We start from the raw sequence: 11,233 nt of genomic DNA, 5'->3' as shown, positions 1-11,233 counted from the left end.
TGTTTTCTTGGCCATGGAGTCGGTCAAAGGCTCAAAGCTATTACTTCACAAAACTTTTCACACTGAGTGTAATACCTGATCATGTTTGATTCCAAAAGGCTTCAGGAATTTTTGACTCTTTTTGAATTTTCTAAATTATTATTTTCAATTCAGGTCCATTGGGATCCAAGGCCCACTAGGTACTTCAGCGGGGAGACTCCACTATATAAGTTGGTCTCACACGACCTCCACTTGCGGCGTGGGATTAAAGATTGCAGCTCCACTCTTGCATTTATTCATTGGCCTTTGAGATTTATTAGGATTTAGCTATTGGGCCAAGCCCAAATATTCTAACATAATATGCCCGAAGAAATACACATAAACATTATGTAGCAATAGCTTCATAATTTTAGATCATTCAAGAAGCTAGATCAAATCCATCATTCTTCATAATATGTCGATTATTAGTGAACAACCATGCTGCTATACCATTTTCGATTTGCTCGCATCATTCCATTGAACATGTCATCCTACCTTAGCTAGTTTCCACCCACTTGTCATTATAGTGGAGAGGTGTCTTCGCATATCATGCACTTACATTGGAAATCAGTACACTTTCCTTGTTTGGGCAGCTTTATAAGGTTGAAGCATGCCAGTTCGCAAGTGAAGTTGTCACATGGCTGTGGTGATGGTATACTGGTTGCCGCACACCTCAAGATTTTAACGCTATCATCCATTGACGCCTCTGTTACCACATCTGCAAAATCTCCATGAAGAAAAGGATGGTCACAACATGGCCATTATTTGTTGGATGAAACTGTGCAGAAATGTATTACAAGAACAAATGAGTACCTGATGCTAGCATGAGTAAGGCGAGGGCCAGAAACAACACATGTGTAGTCCTCATCTTAACTAGTTGCAGTGTTTAAGGAGAGAGTTGTCGATTGTTGTGTGATTTGTGAGTTCTGGAGGAGAACAAACGAAATGGGCAAGGCTTTTTATAGCTGATTCACCACATTAAAGTACAAGATTTGGTGAATCTAATGAAATGAATAGCCAATAAGTGAATTAACATATTTATATATTATGTTTATTTGATTTGATGATATGTATATGTACTCCCTCCGTTCGTTTTTATAAGGCGTTTCAGACAGCTGGGTTTGAACTGTTTAGTACACTGTCTGAATTTGCTAAAACGTCTTATATAAGTGAACAGAGGGAGTATTAAATTAGTATTCATTAACCGAATACATATACAGTAAAAGTACAAGATTTGGCGAATCTTATCAAATTATATTATATATTCAGCTAATGACTATTAATTTGATACATCTCACCAAATCAAATACTAATGTATGTGTGTGTGTTGCGCGCGCGTGTTCTAACCAAGTTTTGAACATACACCTACATTCGGAGCACATTATCATTCTTTCCTCACGGAGAACGCACGTACATTTGGACAAGCTTGGTTCTGGATATCACCTACTCCCTCCGTTCCAAAATAGATGACCCAACTTTGTACTAACTTTGTACTAAAGTTAGTACAAAGTTGAGTCATCTATTTTGGAATGGAGGGAGTACAAGATAACTATTAGTTCTATGCTATCAGTACAGACAGTGCATACTACCACAACGCTTAATCAATACGCACCTTGTCCTCTGGAAGAAAGAACCAACGACATGTAAAGTAGTGGCACTGGTCGGTACCCTCAAAGAACTCAGTTATTCGGCCAATGTAATCAGCCTCATTTTCCCCAGCTTGTGAATGGCAAAAGAAAACAACGATTTAAGATACAGTGATTATAAAGAGTGATAGCAATATAAGAGCTCAACTATCTGATCGTTACGCATTTTAATCAAAGTGGAACTTTTTGGATAAAGAGCCATAGATTCATATAAGTTTGCAGTGGAGAATAGGGTGTAAACAAGTACTAACTTTGCAAGTTAGGTCCAGGTTAAGCAACATTTAGAGCATCCATCATACAATCGAAAAATCATAATGCCAGAAATGAATAGAGCCTTTGTAAGAAAATCCAAATGTTCTAAACTACCCCGCTTCAAATCCTATCGGGAGCATCTTTATGCATGTGTCAAGCCATCTGTATACAGATGTAAACAGTAGCTATTCTATGCAAGCGGAGCAATTACTACTCCCTCTGTAAAGAAATATAAGAGGATTTAGATCACTACTTTAGTTATCTAAATACTCTTATATTTCTTTACGGAGGGAGTATTATTTTACAAAAACAAGGGTTTCCCCCGTGCTACAATGAACGAACGAAGCAACAGAATACAAGTACATGAGTTTCACGGAGGAAAGCAGACTTCCTCGGTGTATTTGAAGTTCAGGGAGAACACACTAAGGCCAACTCCACCGCGCGACCCCAAACGGACGTCCGGTTTGGCCGGATTTTGTCCCTTTGGGGCGCCGATGGGTTCGCCCATGTCCGCGTTTGTCCGATGGGTCGTGGGTGCGCCCAACGCGCGGCCGCACCCCAAAACCTGTCCGGGGTGGACGTGAATAAAAAAAATTTAAAAACTTAAATGAAATGACTAAAAAAGTAAATAAACGCAGTTAAAAAAACATAAAACATATATGTAGGGGTTACGGCCACAAAACGGCCCAGTTTATCAGTCCACTTAAACGGCCCAGTTCATAATTAACATAAAACCAAAAAAAACGCCTCCCGCGCGCTCCTGCCGCGCCCGTCGATGCCGTGGCCGTCGCCGTCTTCACTGGCCGCCGGTGTCGACGTATTCCGGCGGCGTCCACAGGTGGGCCGGCGGTCCGTGGTGCACGGGGGCGGCGGGCTGCAAGGTGGCCAGTGGTGCCTGCACCACTTCCTCCCGAGGCGAGGCCTCCCGCTCCGGCGACCGCGGCGGCGTGGGGCACCAGTTCACGGCCCCCAGGGCGGTCGCCATCTGCTCAGCGGAGCACGACCAGCTCCACCCCTGGCCCACCAAGTCAGGGTGGAACGCGGCCACCGGCGGCTCCTCCACCACCTCCTCCTGAGGCGCCATCTCCAGCTCGGGGATGGCGACGTCGCCGGCCGCGGAGAGGGCCATCGTCGCCTCGAGGTCCGCCCATTGGCGCTCGTCGTGCGTGTGCATGGAGTCCTCCAGCACACGCGCCATGAGCCGGGCCTCCTCCTCCGCCGTCATGCGAGGAGGTGGGGGTGGCGATGGAGATGGCGACGGCGACGGCGTGGGCGTCAGGCCGCGGACCCACGTACGCCCATGTGCCTAGGGAGCCGCTCGGGGCTCACGTGGCCGCCGCGGCCCCGTCGACATGCCGGCGAAGAACGACGCCCGCCGCACGTCGTGCTCATCGCGGAGCCACGTGTCCCACAATGTCGAGTTGGGGGCGTACCTCTCGTCGTAGTAGAGGTCGTCCGGGAGGAGGCGGCGGCGGCGCTCGATCTCCTGGCAGCGCGCACGGCCGCTCTGCGGGACGGGCGAGATCGGCACGCGGTCGGCCGACAGGTGCCAGTTATTGGGGAGGTGGACGTCGCTCCAGGGCAGCGGCGTCCTCGTCTCCCAATAACGGCGGTAGACGGCCGCCTCGATGTAGTGCCGGTCGCGCTCACCGGCGGCCGTGGGCGCGATGGAGAAGGCGGGCGGCCGCCTCGATGTAGTGCCGGTCGCGCTCACCGGCGGCCGTGGGCGCGATGGAGAAGGCGGGCGGCGCGGGGACCCGACGTGGTGGCGATGGCGACGCGGGCTCCTCTTTCTTCACCGAGCCGCGGCGGCGTCCCGACGAGGAACCAGCCTCGCGGTCGTGCTTGCCTTTGCGGCCGTAGTTCCAGAGGCCCATGGCTGCGGGTGGCTGGCCGGCGAGTTCTTGGCTAGGGTTTGGGTTCGGCGCTGTCGGGTTTCGAGGAGGCCGCGGGGTGGCGTGGGGCAGTGTGGACGACGACCCATCCACGCTTCCCACTTAAAGAAGGACGGCGACCGTTCAACGTGCGGATGACAGGTGGGGCCGCCTGCTCGTGCGCATTGATGTGGGCGGGTGGGAGGTAGGTGGCCGCCTGCCACGCGGCCCCGGCGCAGACGAGGCGTGCGTCCGTTTGGTGTCCGTCGCGACCCAAACCCGGCGCAAGTTTGCGCTCGAAATGGGTCGGCCCGGACACAAAAAGGACAAGATGGGTCCGGGCCGTCGCGCGCTGGGCCGCCTCCTTTGTCCATTTTACCCCAAACGGACGGGGCCGGACAGGATAGGGTCGCGCGGTGGAGTTGGCCTAAGCTAGTGAGCAAGCACTTTTAACAGGCTTACAACCAGTCATGGCATAGATAGCCTGCAGATACACTTATTTTGCAATCAGAAAATGCAGGGAGTTTTTCTGGTAGAAGAAAGCCAGGGAACAGGAGATGCAGAGTAGATCTGTTACCATGACATAGTCGTCGTCGCCCAGCGTGTAGACTACGTCGTCAACCTTGGCAGAGCGGTATTGGCACCGCGCCATGACGTCGTCCTCCTCATCTGGCCTGTGCAACAACGTACACGGTTCAACACAAGACCACCCACCGAAGGGAAAAGCCGGAGACCAGATCCAGGACAGACACCGGCGTACATACCTCTTTGCGGGGCCTTGCTGGTAGCGTTGTGGCCACTTGGTGCGTGCCTCATCGGCGTTGAAGGGCTCCCCGAGGAAATCGGGCTCCTTGTCGCCCCCAGACGCGTTCCTGGCTTTCTTGGGCGGCTGCACCACGCGCCTCCTTGGCCGCCGCGTGCTCCGTTCACTCTTGCTGCTCCCCTGAGGACTAGGTGATATCCAACCCCAGCACCAGCTCCTCCTCGTCTTGCTCCTTTGCTGCATTAGGTGTCCGATGAACAAGTGGCTAGCTCGAGGAGGTTAATAATGGGTTAGGCAGACATGGCACAATTGCTGCATAAGGTGTCAGATGGCCAGTCAATACTAGGATTCTGATTTCTTCTTCATATTCCTCCATTTGACTCTCAGATCACTCGGGAGGCGTGCCTTGTGAAACACATTCCTACCATATTCTAATATCTGAATCCATGGAATCAGCTCATCGTCCTTTGGGGTGAATTTTAACATTGCATCCTGAGCCAGAATAGCCAATGAATTGATGTTAGTATGCTAGCAAGGACACGAGTACATACACATTGGTAACAAGGAAAGTTCAGTCGTGCAAGATTTCAGCATAAGTAATGAAATTTAACAGCCTGGGGTGGGTATGCGTACCCTCAAAGTTTGCTCTTCTTCTTCTGTCCAACAGAGCTTTGAGCGCCTTCCAGCTGGTGCAACAGGATTACAGCTGCAAAGACAGATATGGCTCAGTTTTTGGAATTACAAAAACGGACGCTATTAAATTGTACACTTCAAAATACAGAAAATTTCACAATAACTGGAAAGCATCCGAATAGCACTCCGTGCTAAGAAACATTAGTACTCTAAATGAAATATAGGGAAAAATAGCAAAATATACATTTCCACTACCATTCTATGTGTACAGATTATGTTAATGCAGGCATTCTCTCACAGACGAGAGTAATGCCCAGTTGTGCTTGTGCAAAACTGCTTTAAAATAATAACGTGCCTTAATATATGCCAGCATTCAGTACCATATTCAGTTAACTACAGTCTTCACTTCACTATCCCGTATGTAACTTCATTCTGACCATGAGTTCTCAAAAGCTCTTGAATTTGAAATTAACCATGAATACAGAGGCAACTTACCTTGTATCAATATCATGACATAGAGTTGCCACTTCCTCTAGAGATACAACATTTGATCATCATGAAGCTAATTAGCACCATACTATCTATGGTGTTGAACTAAGAACTTCGAATAATAGAAAGTGCTTTTGCAAGAGCACTGGGACTCAGTAGGTTTGATCTCATAAACATCCACCCTACAACTCTTTTATCACAAGTCCAAAAAGATGTTCAATGTCACTTAATTCTAGGTTAATCAGTCTCAAAGACATTTTTAATTAAACCAAAGAATAGAATCAGGAAAAGAAGTGTTTATAAAGCACCGTCCTAACACTTACTAACGCTTGGGTGGTGCATACTTCCGTTTTCTTGATGGTGAAGGCATGTGCTGATCCTGGCATCCCAATGCCTTTTTAGAATTTTTTGATACTACAGTCTCCTTTTCTTGAAATTTTGCTTTGTGGTGTCTCATGTTTCGCCAAGGGGGTGACGACTGCTTGCCAGAATCATTTGAAGACGTAGCTTCTATTTCATCGGAACTTTCACACTCATGAGAAGTTGTAAGACTGACATGTTTATCAGCCTCAACATTCTGACTGACAACAGGACTACATCTGTTCTGAGATGAATGTTGCGGTTCACAAAATGAATTGCCGTTACCATCTTCATGGGCTTCTGCATTTTCCACAGACTGCTCATGCTCTGTAACATGAACTTGTTTTCTTTTATTTTGGAGTACAGAATCTTTATTTGGTGCAATATTAGAATTCAGACCAAAAGATGCCTTTTCAGTGACTACCTCCTCACAACAAGCATCACTTGTCGCATTTGTCTTCTGCTTCTTCCTCTGCTGACCAGGTTCTAAATCCTTATGAGAAAGGTTATATGCATTAGACTTATTGTTACCTTGCCTTTTGGAAGTATTACACCCATTCAACTGATCCTCCTCAGGACATGCATCACTTGTATCATTTGTTTTCTGCTTCTTCCTCTGCTCACCAGGTTCTTCATCCTTATGAGAAAGGTTGTCAGCTTCAGACTGATGGTTACCTTGCCTTTCGGATGTATTACACCCATTCAACTGATCCTCAGGACACGCAACACTAGTATCATTTGTTCTCTGCTTATTCCTCTGCAGACTAGGTTCTTCATCCATATGAGAAAGATTATCCGCTTCAGATTGATGGTTACCTTGCCTTTTGGATGTATTACACTCATTCAAGTGATCCTTGCTGTTGGTAGCTATTTGTTGTTTTCCAGTAGATTGTTCATCTAGCTTTGGGAATTGCTTTGTGCCAAGGAAAGCAGATAGGTTCTTCCTAGCTTCGAAATATGCTTTTTTAGCCTTTTGATATGCTTCGGTAGCTTTAGTATAGAAGCATACAGGGCAATGAAACTGGCCAGAAGCATCAAAAGTCACTGGTGAACCAAAACAGCCATCATGGGCGGCTAATGAGCAGCTGCTACATTTCAGCAACTGTCCATCTTTACCACATTTTATGCACAAATCTTGCTCCGTAAGGCCCTTGATGGAACCATTGGCATCTTTATCCTGACTAGAGGACGGCACATTGCAGCAAGGAGAATCTAGAGCAGTCTGCCTACCACCGGATGTATTATTTTCCAAGATGTTGACATCATCAAGTAGTGCTGGATTAGCTTTGTCAGCACAACTGACCTCGAGATGAGCCTTAACGCCATTCTTCTCAAATATTTTAGAATGCCCTGTAGCATTCTCTTGTTGAAGGTTGGTTTCAGATTTATCTCCTTGAACAGCCCTGTTGCAGCTTACAGAAGGTACAACACCAGCAGTTTGCAGATTCAGTTCATTATGACCAGGACCCTTTTCCACTAGCTGAATCCTGGCACTACCCTCATCCAGAACTTGAACTGCTGTCTCGCCACTGTCATGTTGCAGTGAATTCCTTTGGGTTTTTCTGCCATGTAATTCTGTCATCACGCCTGTAACATCTGCAGCAACAAACTCAGGCAAGTGATTTGTTTCAAATGTATTTGTCCATAAAGCATTAGTTCTGTCAGAATCTGGAGCCACCATAGCCTGCATGGTCAATCCTTCATGACTGAGATTCTTTGATAAATGAATGTTGGTGTCATCACCATGTGGTCTCTCTCCATCATTATCGTGGCATGGATTTCTGTACTTGTCTCCACAGGATTCTTGCTGAAGAATGGTAGTAGGACTCTTTTCTTGGGACATGGTAGTCTCCACCGCATCCTGCTTTGACATAAGTTCAGTATTACTTCGGAGCAAAGCAGCACTGCAGCTAGCTGAAGCAGGCTCAGTTGTAATGGACATTTTTCTACTATCTTTACTTGGACTCATTTGTGCGGACCTGACACTGACACCAATGGTATCTTCTTGAGGGCGATCGTAACACCTATTGTACAGCCTAGATGGTTCATGCAAATCTGGAGTTCGCTCCATAGGATCCTTCTGTCGCTGAAAATCAGAACTATCTGTATGGCACCCATGCCTCTCTGTGTTTACATGATCAGGGCTGATGCTGCAGAACGACTGGTCATTGCCATTGTTCTTGCCACCCTGCTGCACTGGGGACGGTGGGACCATAGATGCGAAATCTGGGATCACTTCTCTAAGCTGAACATAAAACGAGAAGCTTAATCATACGTGAATCAAGTCCTTTTTTTCGGTTTTGAGAATAACTGTTTTCACATACCAACTCAAAAGAAGTTTCTGGTAAAGCCGGTGTTTTGGTACATATAAACTTTTGGATATCCTTGATAAAAGGCAGAACCATATCTTTCTCCAGGCTTCCTGAACTACCAACCTGCACATGTTACATTCATGTAAAGCAAAACCTCAAAAAGATCAACATCTAGGCACTAACTAAACTGCAGCATGTATTAGCTTCCACAAATTAAAGACACCAAAACATATGATGATTATTTTGCAAAATATAGGAGAGCTTAGTCGCACAAAAAAAAAGTGTAGCCATTAGAACACATGCCTAATTATCTGATGCAAATATCTAACATGGCATCTGCCGCATCCCTGCTCCTTACACAAATTGAAGAATTTATTAATCTGTAAAGTGATGCTGTTTTGACCTTTGGGGACATCATAAATGTATAACTAGCTAGAACACCATTGGCACTTGGCAGGACTTGAGACATAATTGCTAGGGATATATCAGTTGCTGTACAGCGAAGCCTGTCATCTCCAACTTTTAACTGAAGGGCTACACTTCGGCCATCGGGAGAATCAAGTCAGAATGAGAGTATGATTTGCAAGAAGCAATCAAGATTATGATTTCTGGTCGAGTTTGCATCATGATCTGGGAAAAATTTAATTCAACTCGCAACATCACTGAGCAGTAAATGCAGCGACGGTATGTTGCATCTTGAATTGTCCACCTTTCATTTTCTGCTTACAGAGAAATGACTGCATGTATCACAGACACATGATCCGAAAGTGTACTATTCTTATCAAATCGTGTGAACAAGGTAATCCTTCAAATTTAATTCACCATATTATAGTCCTTCAACCTCCCACGACAAAACTCCAATTGTTCTTCCATATTACAGGGGTACATCTAATCAACACCAGGAAATACAAATCCAATATGTATAGCAAAATGCAAGTTGTACAAACTTCCCTGGTTTTATTATCTTTCAACTCACTGTGATAAACGATAATGTGTGGCTGCAATCAGATACTCTATCCAAATGCCATGAGCCTGTGATATGCTATAATTTCAACCTGGATGAAACTTCAAATGCTCCAGTACACAGATATTACTTCAATGTCACCAGGTAAATCAGAAATTCTGAACAACCAGAATGAGTGCACGTGGTAACAGAAGCACGGCATACCTGTCCGAGTAGCTCCAGCAGCAACTCCTCGCAGGAGCGGGCGGCATCAACCCTAAGCATCGTCCTGCCCCCCACCCACGCCGCCGCCGCCGCCGCAGCCGGGGCCTCGCCCTGGGCGGCGACGGAGACGACCTCCTGCAGGCATCGGAGCGCGAGCCTCTCCCGCGTTGCCTCCGGCGCGCCCGCGAGCGGCTCCGGCGAGGCGCCCACCAGCGCTGCGGAGCACCGATAACCAACCCTAGGTGAGATGACCGGAAGCGTCGGGTCGAGGCGAACGGGGCACGCGAGGGATCCTCTTACGGTATGGTGTTACCTTGGACGAGGGAGAAGTCGAGGGCCTCGTCGCCGGCGAGGGCGTCGACGACCCAGTGCCAGTGGGCGGCGAGCCGGCGAGCGGAGGAGGACGCCATTGAGAGACCCGGAGGAGTTTGAGGGGCAAAACTGCAAAAATGCTCCGCTTTTTGCCTAGGAGTACTCCGTAGATCAGATAGAAGCACCTGGCCGCGGCATGGAGATTTCAGATTTCTATGTGTGTGGTTTTTTTGCCAGTTTTACTCGTTTTTTCCTTCCTAAATTACCGCATACGTGATGCCTTTGTGTATCTTCATTTTAAAGCAAAAATTTGGCGACTCGGGGTTAGAATTCTAGATTGAAATGGTTGATTCGCCCGAGAAGACGACCCCTAGGATTATGGTTGTACCTCCATTGTCCTGCAGGGGTTCAATTGTGATATGCGAGGGATATATGTGTTCTAGCAAGAAGAAAACCTAAAAGATGGCGTGGCGCTCCCACCCTCCCCCTTCCCCTTCCTCGGGCGACGAGAGCGAAACTTCGATAAATCCCCAATTTACTCGCCCGCCGCACCTACCTCGCATCGATTCGAGCTCTCCCCACCCCCAGCTTCCACCTACCAACTCTCATGGCAGGGGCGCGCCGTCGCGGGATGCGGATCCGGCGGCTTATGCCGTCGTCTCGGGTGGCGGAGCCACGGGCGCTCCCTATTCCAGGGACGGCGCTCCTCCCCGAGATCGATCCCAACTCACCGGAGGCTCAACGGGAGATGCGACGGGTGGTGCGGGAGCGGTTCCCCAACCGAGAGGCGTGGGGGGACATCCACCTCGACATCCTTCGCCGTGCGAACTTCGCCGAGCGCGCGCGCTTCATCGGCGACGACGGCTGCATGGATGTGGAGCTCCTCTTCTGGGCGATTCAGGAAGCCGAGTCGCCGGATCCTGCGCAGGCGGCGAGGTGGGCGTTCTTCAAGACGGCGAATCCCTCTCGTCTCAACATCAGGCTGCCATCGGTGGAGGGGATTGCCCGCATTCCGCCGGAGTTCCTCCCCCCGGGGGTGGAGCTGCCCCGCCGTCGTCAGTAATGGATCACGCGCCCCGCCTGTCCCATCACCGCGCCATCGCCCCCCCTCCTTGGCCTGGTGAGAACGGTATGCATAATTTCCGCCTCCCCCATACATTTCGTCCACGAATTTTGGCTCTGCGTTTGCGGAGATCCCAACTTATGAGACCGACGGGGTGCTTTCCGTCTCAATTAGTTGAATCAAATGTGGGTGGGACTCTCCCTACCTTGTATGATAAACAAATTGATGCTGATGCTGCCATTTCTATGGCTTCTGGACTTGCGATTAACTCAAAACTAGGTGAGATTATGGGTAAATCAGATGCGACGATTGCTTCTATCAATGATGTTGCCGTTTCTAAGGT

The 11,233-nt window shown here is 48.3% G+C and overlaps 1 protein-coding gene across 6 annotated transcripts; it reads right to left on the bottom strand.

The window, feature by feature from the left end:
* Positions 1-364: 364 nt before the first annotated feature.
* On the bottom strand, positions 365-10,089 carry LOC123128921 (uncharacterized). 6 transcript variants are annotated; one of them, XR_006463500.1, is made up of 10 exons: positions 9,829-10,089; positions 9,516-9,730; positions 8,360-8,470; positions 5,999-8,280; positions 5,187-5,259; positions 4,555-5,045; positions 4,368-4,464; positions 1,631-1,737; positions 832-983; positions 365-736 (listed from the first exon to the last, which is right to left on the bottom strand). XR_006463500.1 is itself a non-coding variant. In XM_044549036.1 (10 exons), the coding sequence occupies exons 1-10, from the start codon at positions 9,923-9,925 to the stop codon at positions 1,616-1,618; spliced, it is 3,354 nt and encodes a 1,117-aa protein (XP_044404971.1). In that variant the 5' UTR covers positions 9,926-10,089; the 3' UTR covers positions 365-1,615. The 6 variants fall into 6 exon arrangements, 1 of the variants encoding a protein (XP_044404971.1); XR_006463498.1 differs by having other exon boundaries at positions 832-944; XR_006463502.1 differs by having other exon boundaries at positions 832-944; positions 6,020-8,280.
* Positions 10,090-11,233: the final 1,144 nt, after the last annotated feature.

The sequence above is a fragment of the Triticum aestivum genome, chromosome 6A (genome assembly GCF_018294505.1).
Source record: "Triticum aestivum cultivar Chinese Spring chromosome 6A, IWGSC CS RefSeq v2.1, whole genome shotgun sequence".
Lineage (NCBI taxonomy): Eukaryota > Viridiplantae > Streptophyta > Magnoliopsida > Poales > Poaceae > Triticum > Triticum aestivum.
This window is presented reverse-complemented; position numbering and strand designations above follow the sequence as displayed.

Bases quoted from the DNA above. Each gene is read 5' to 3' on its own strand.
- LOC123128921 (XM_044549036.1), bottom strand. From the start codon at position 9,925: ATGGCGTCCTCCTCCGCTCGCCGGCTCGCCGCCCACTGGCACTGGGTC. The intron at 9,731-9,828 runs GTAACACCATAC...GGTGCTCCGCAG, and splicing joins CGACTTCTCCCTCGTCCAAG to CGCTGGTGGGCGCCTCGCCG. The intron at 4,823-4,978 runs GTAGGAATGTGT...AACCTCCTCGAG, and splicing joins GATTCAGATATTAGAATATG to CTAGCCACTTGTTCATCGGA.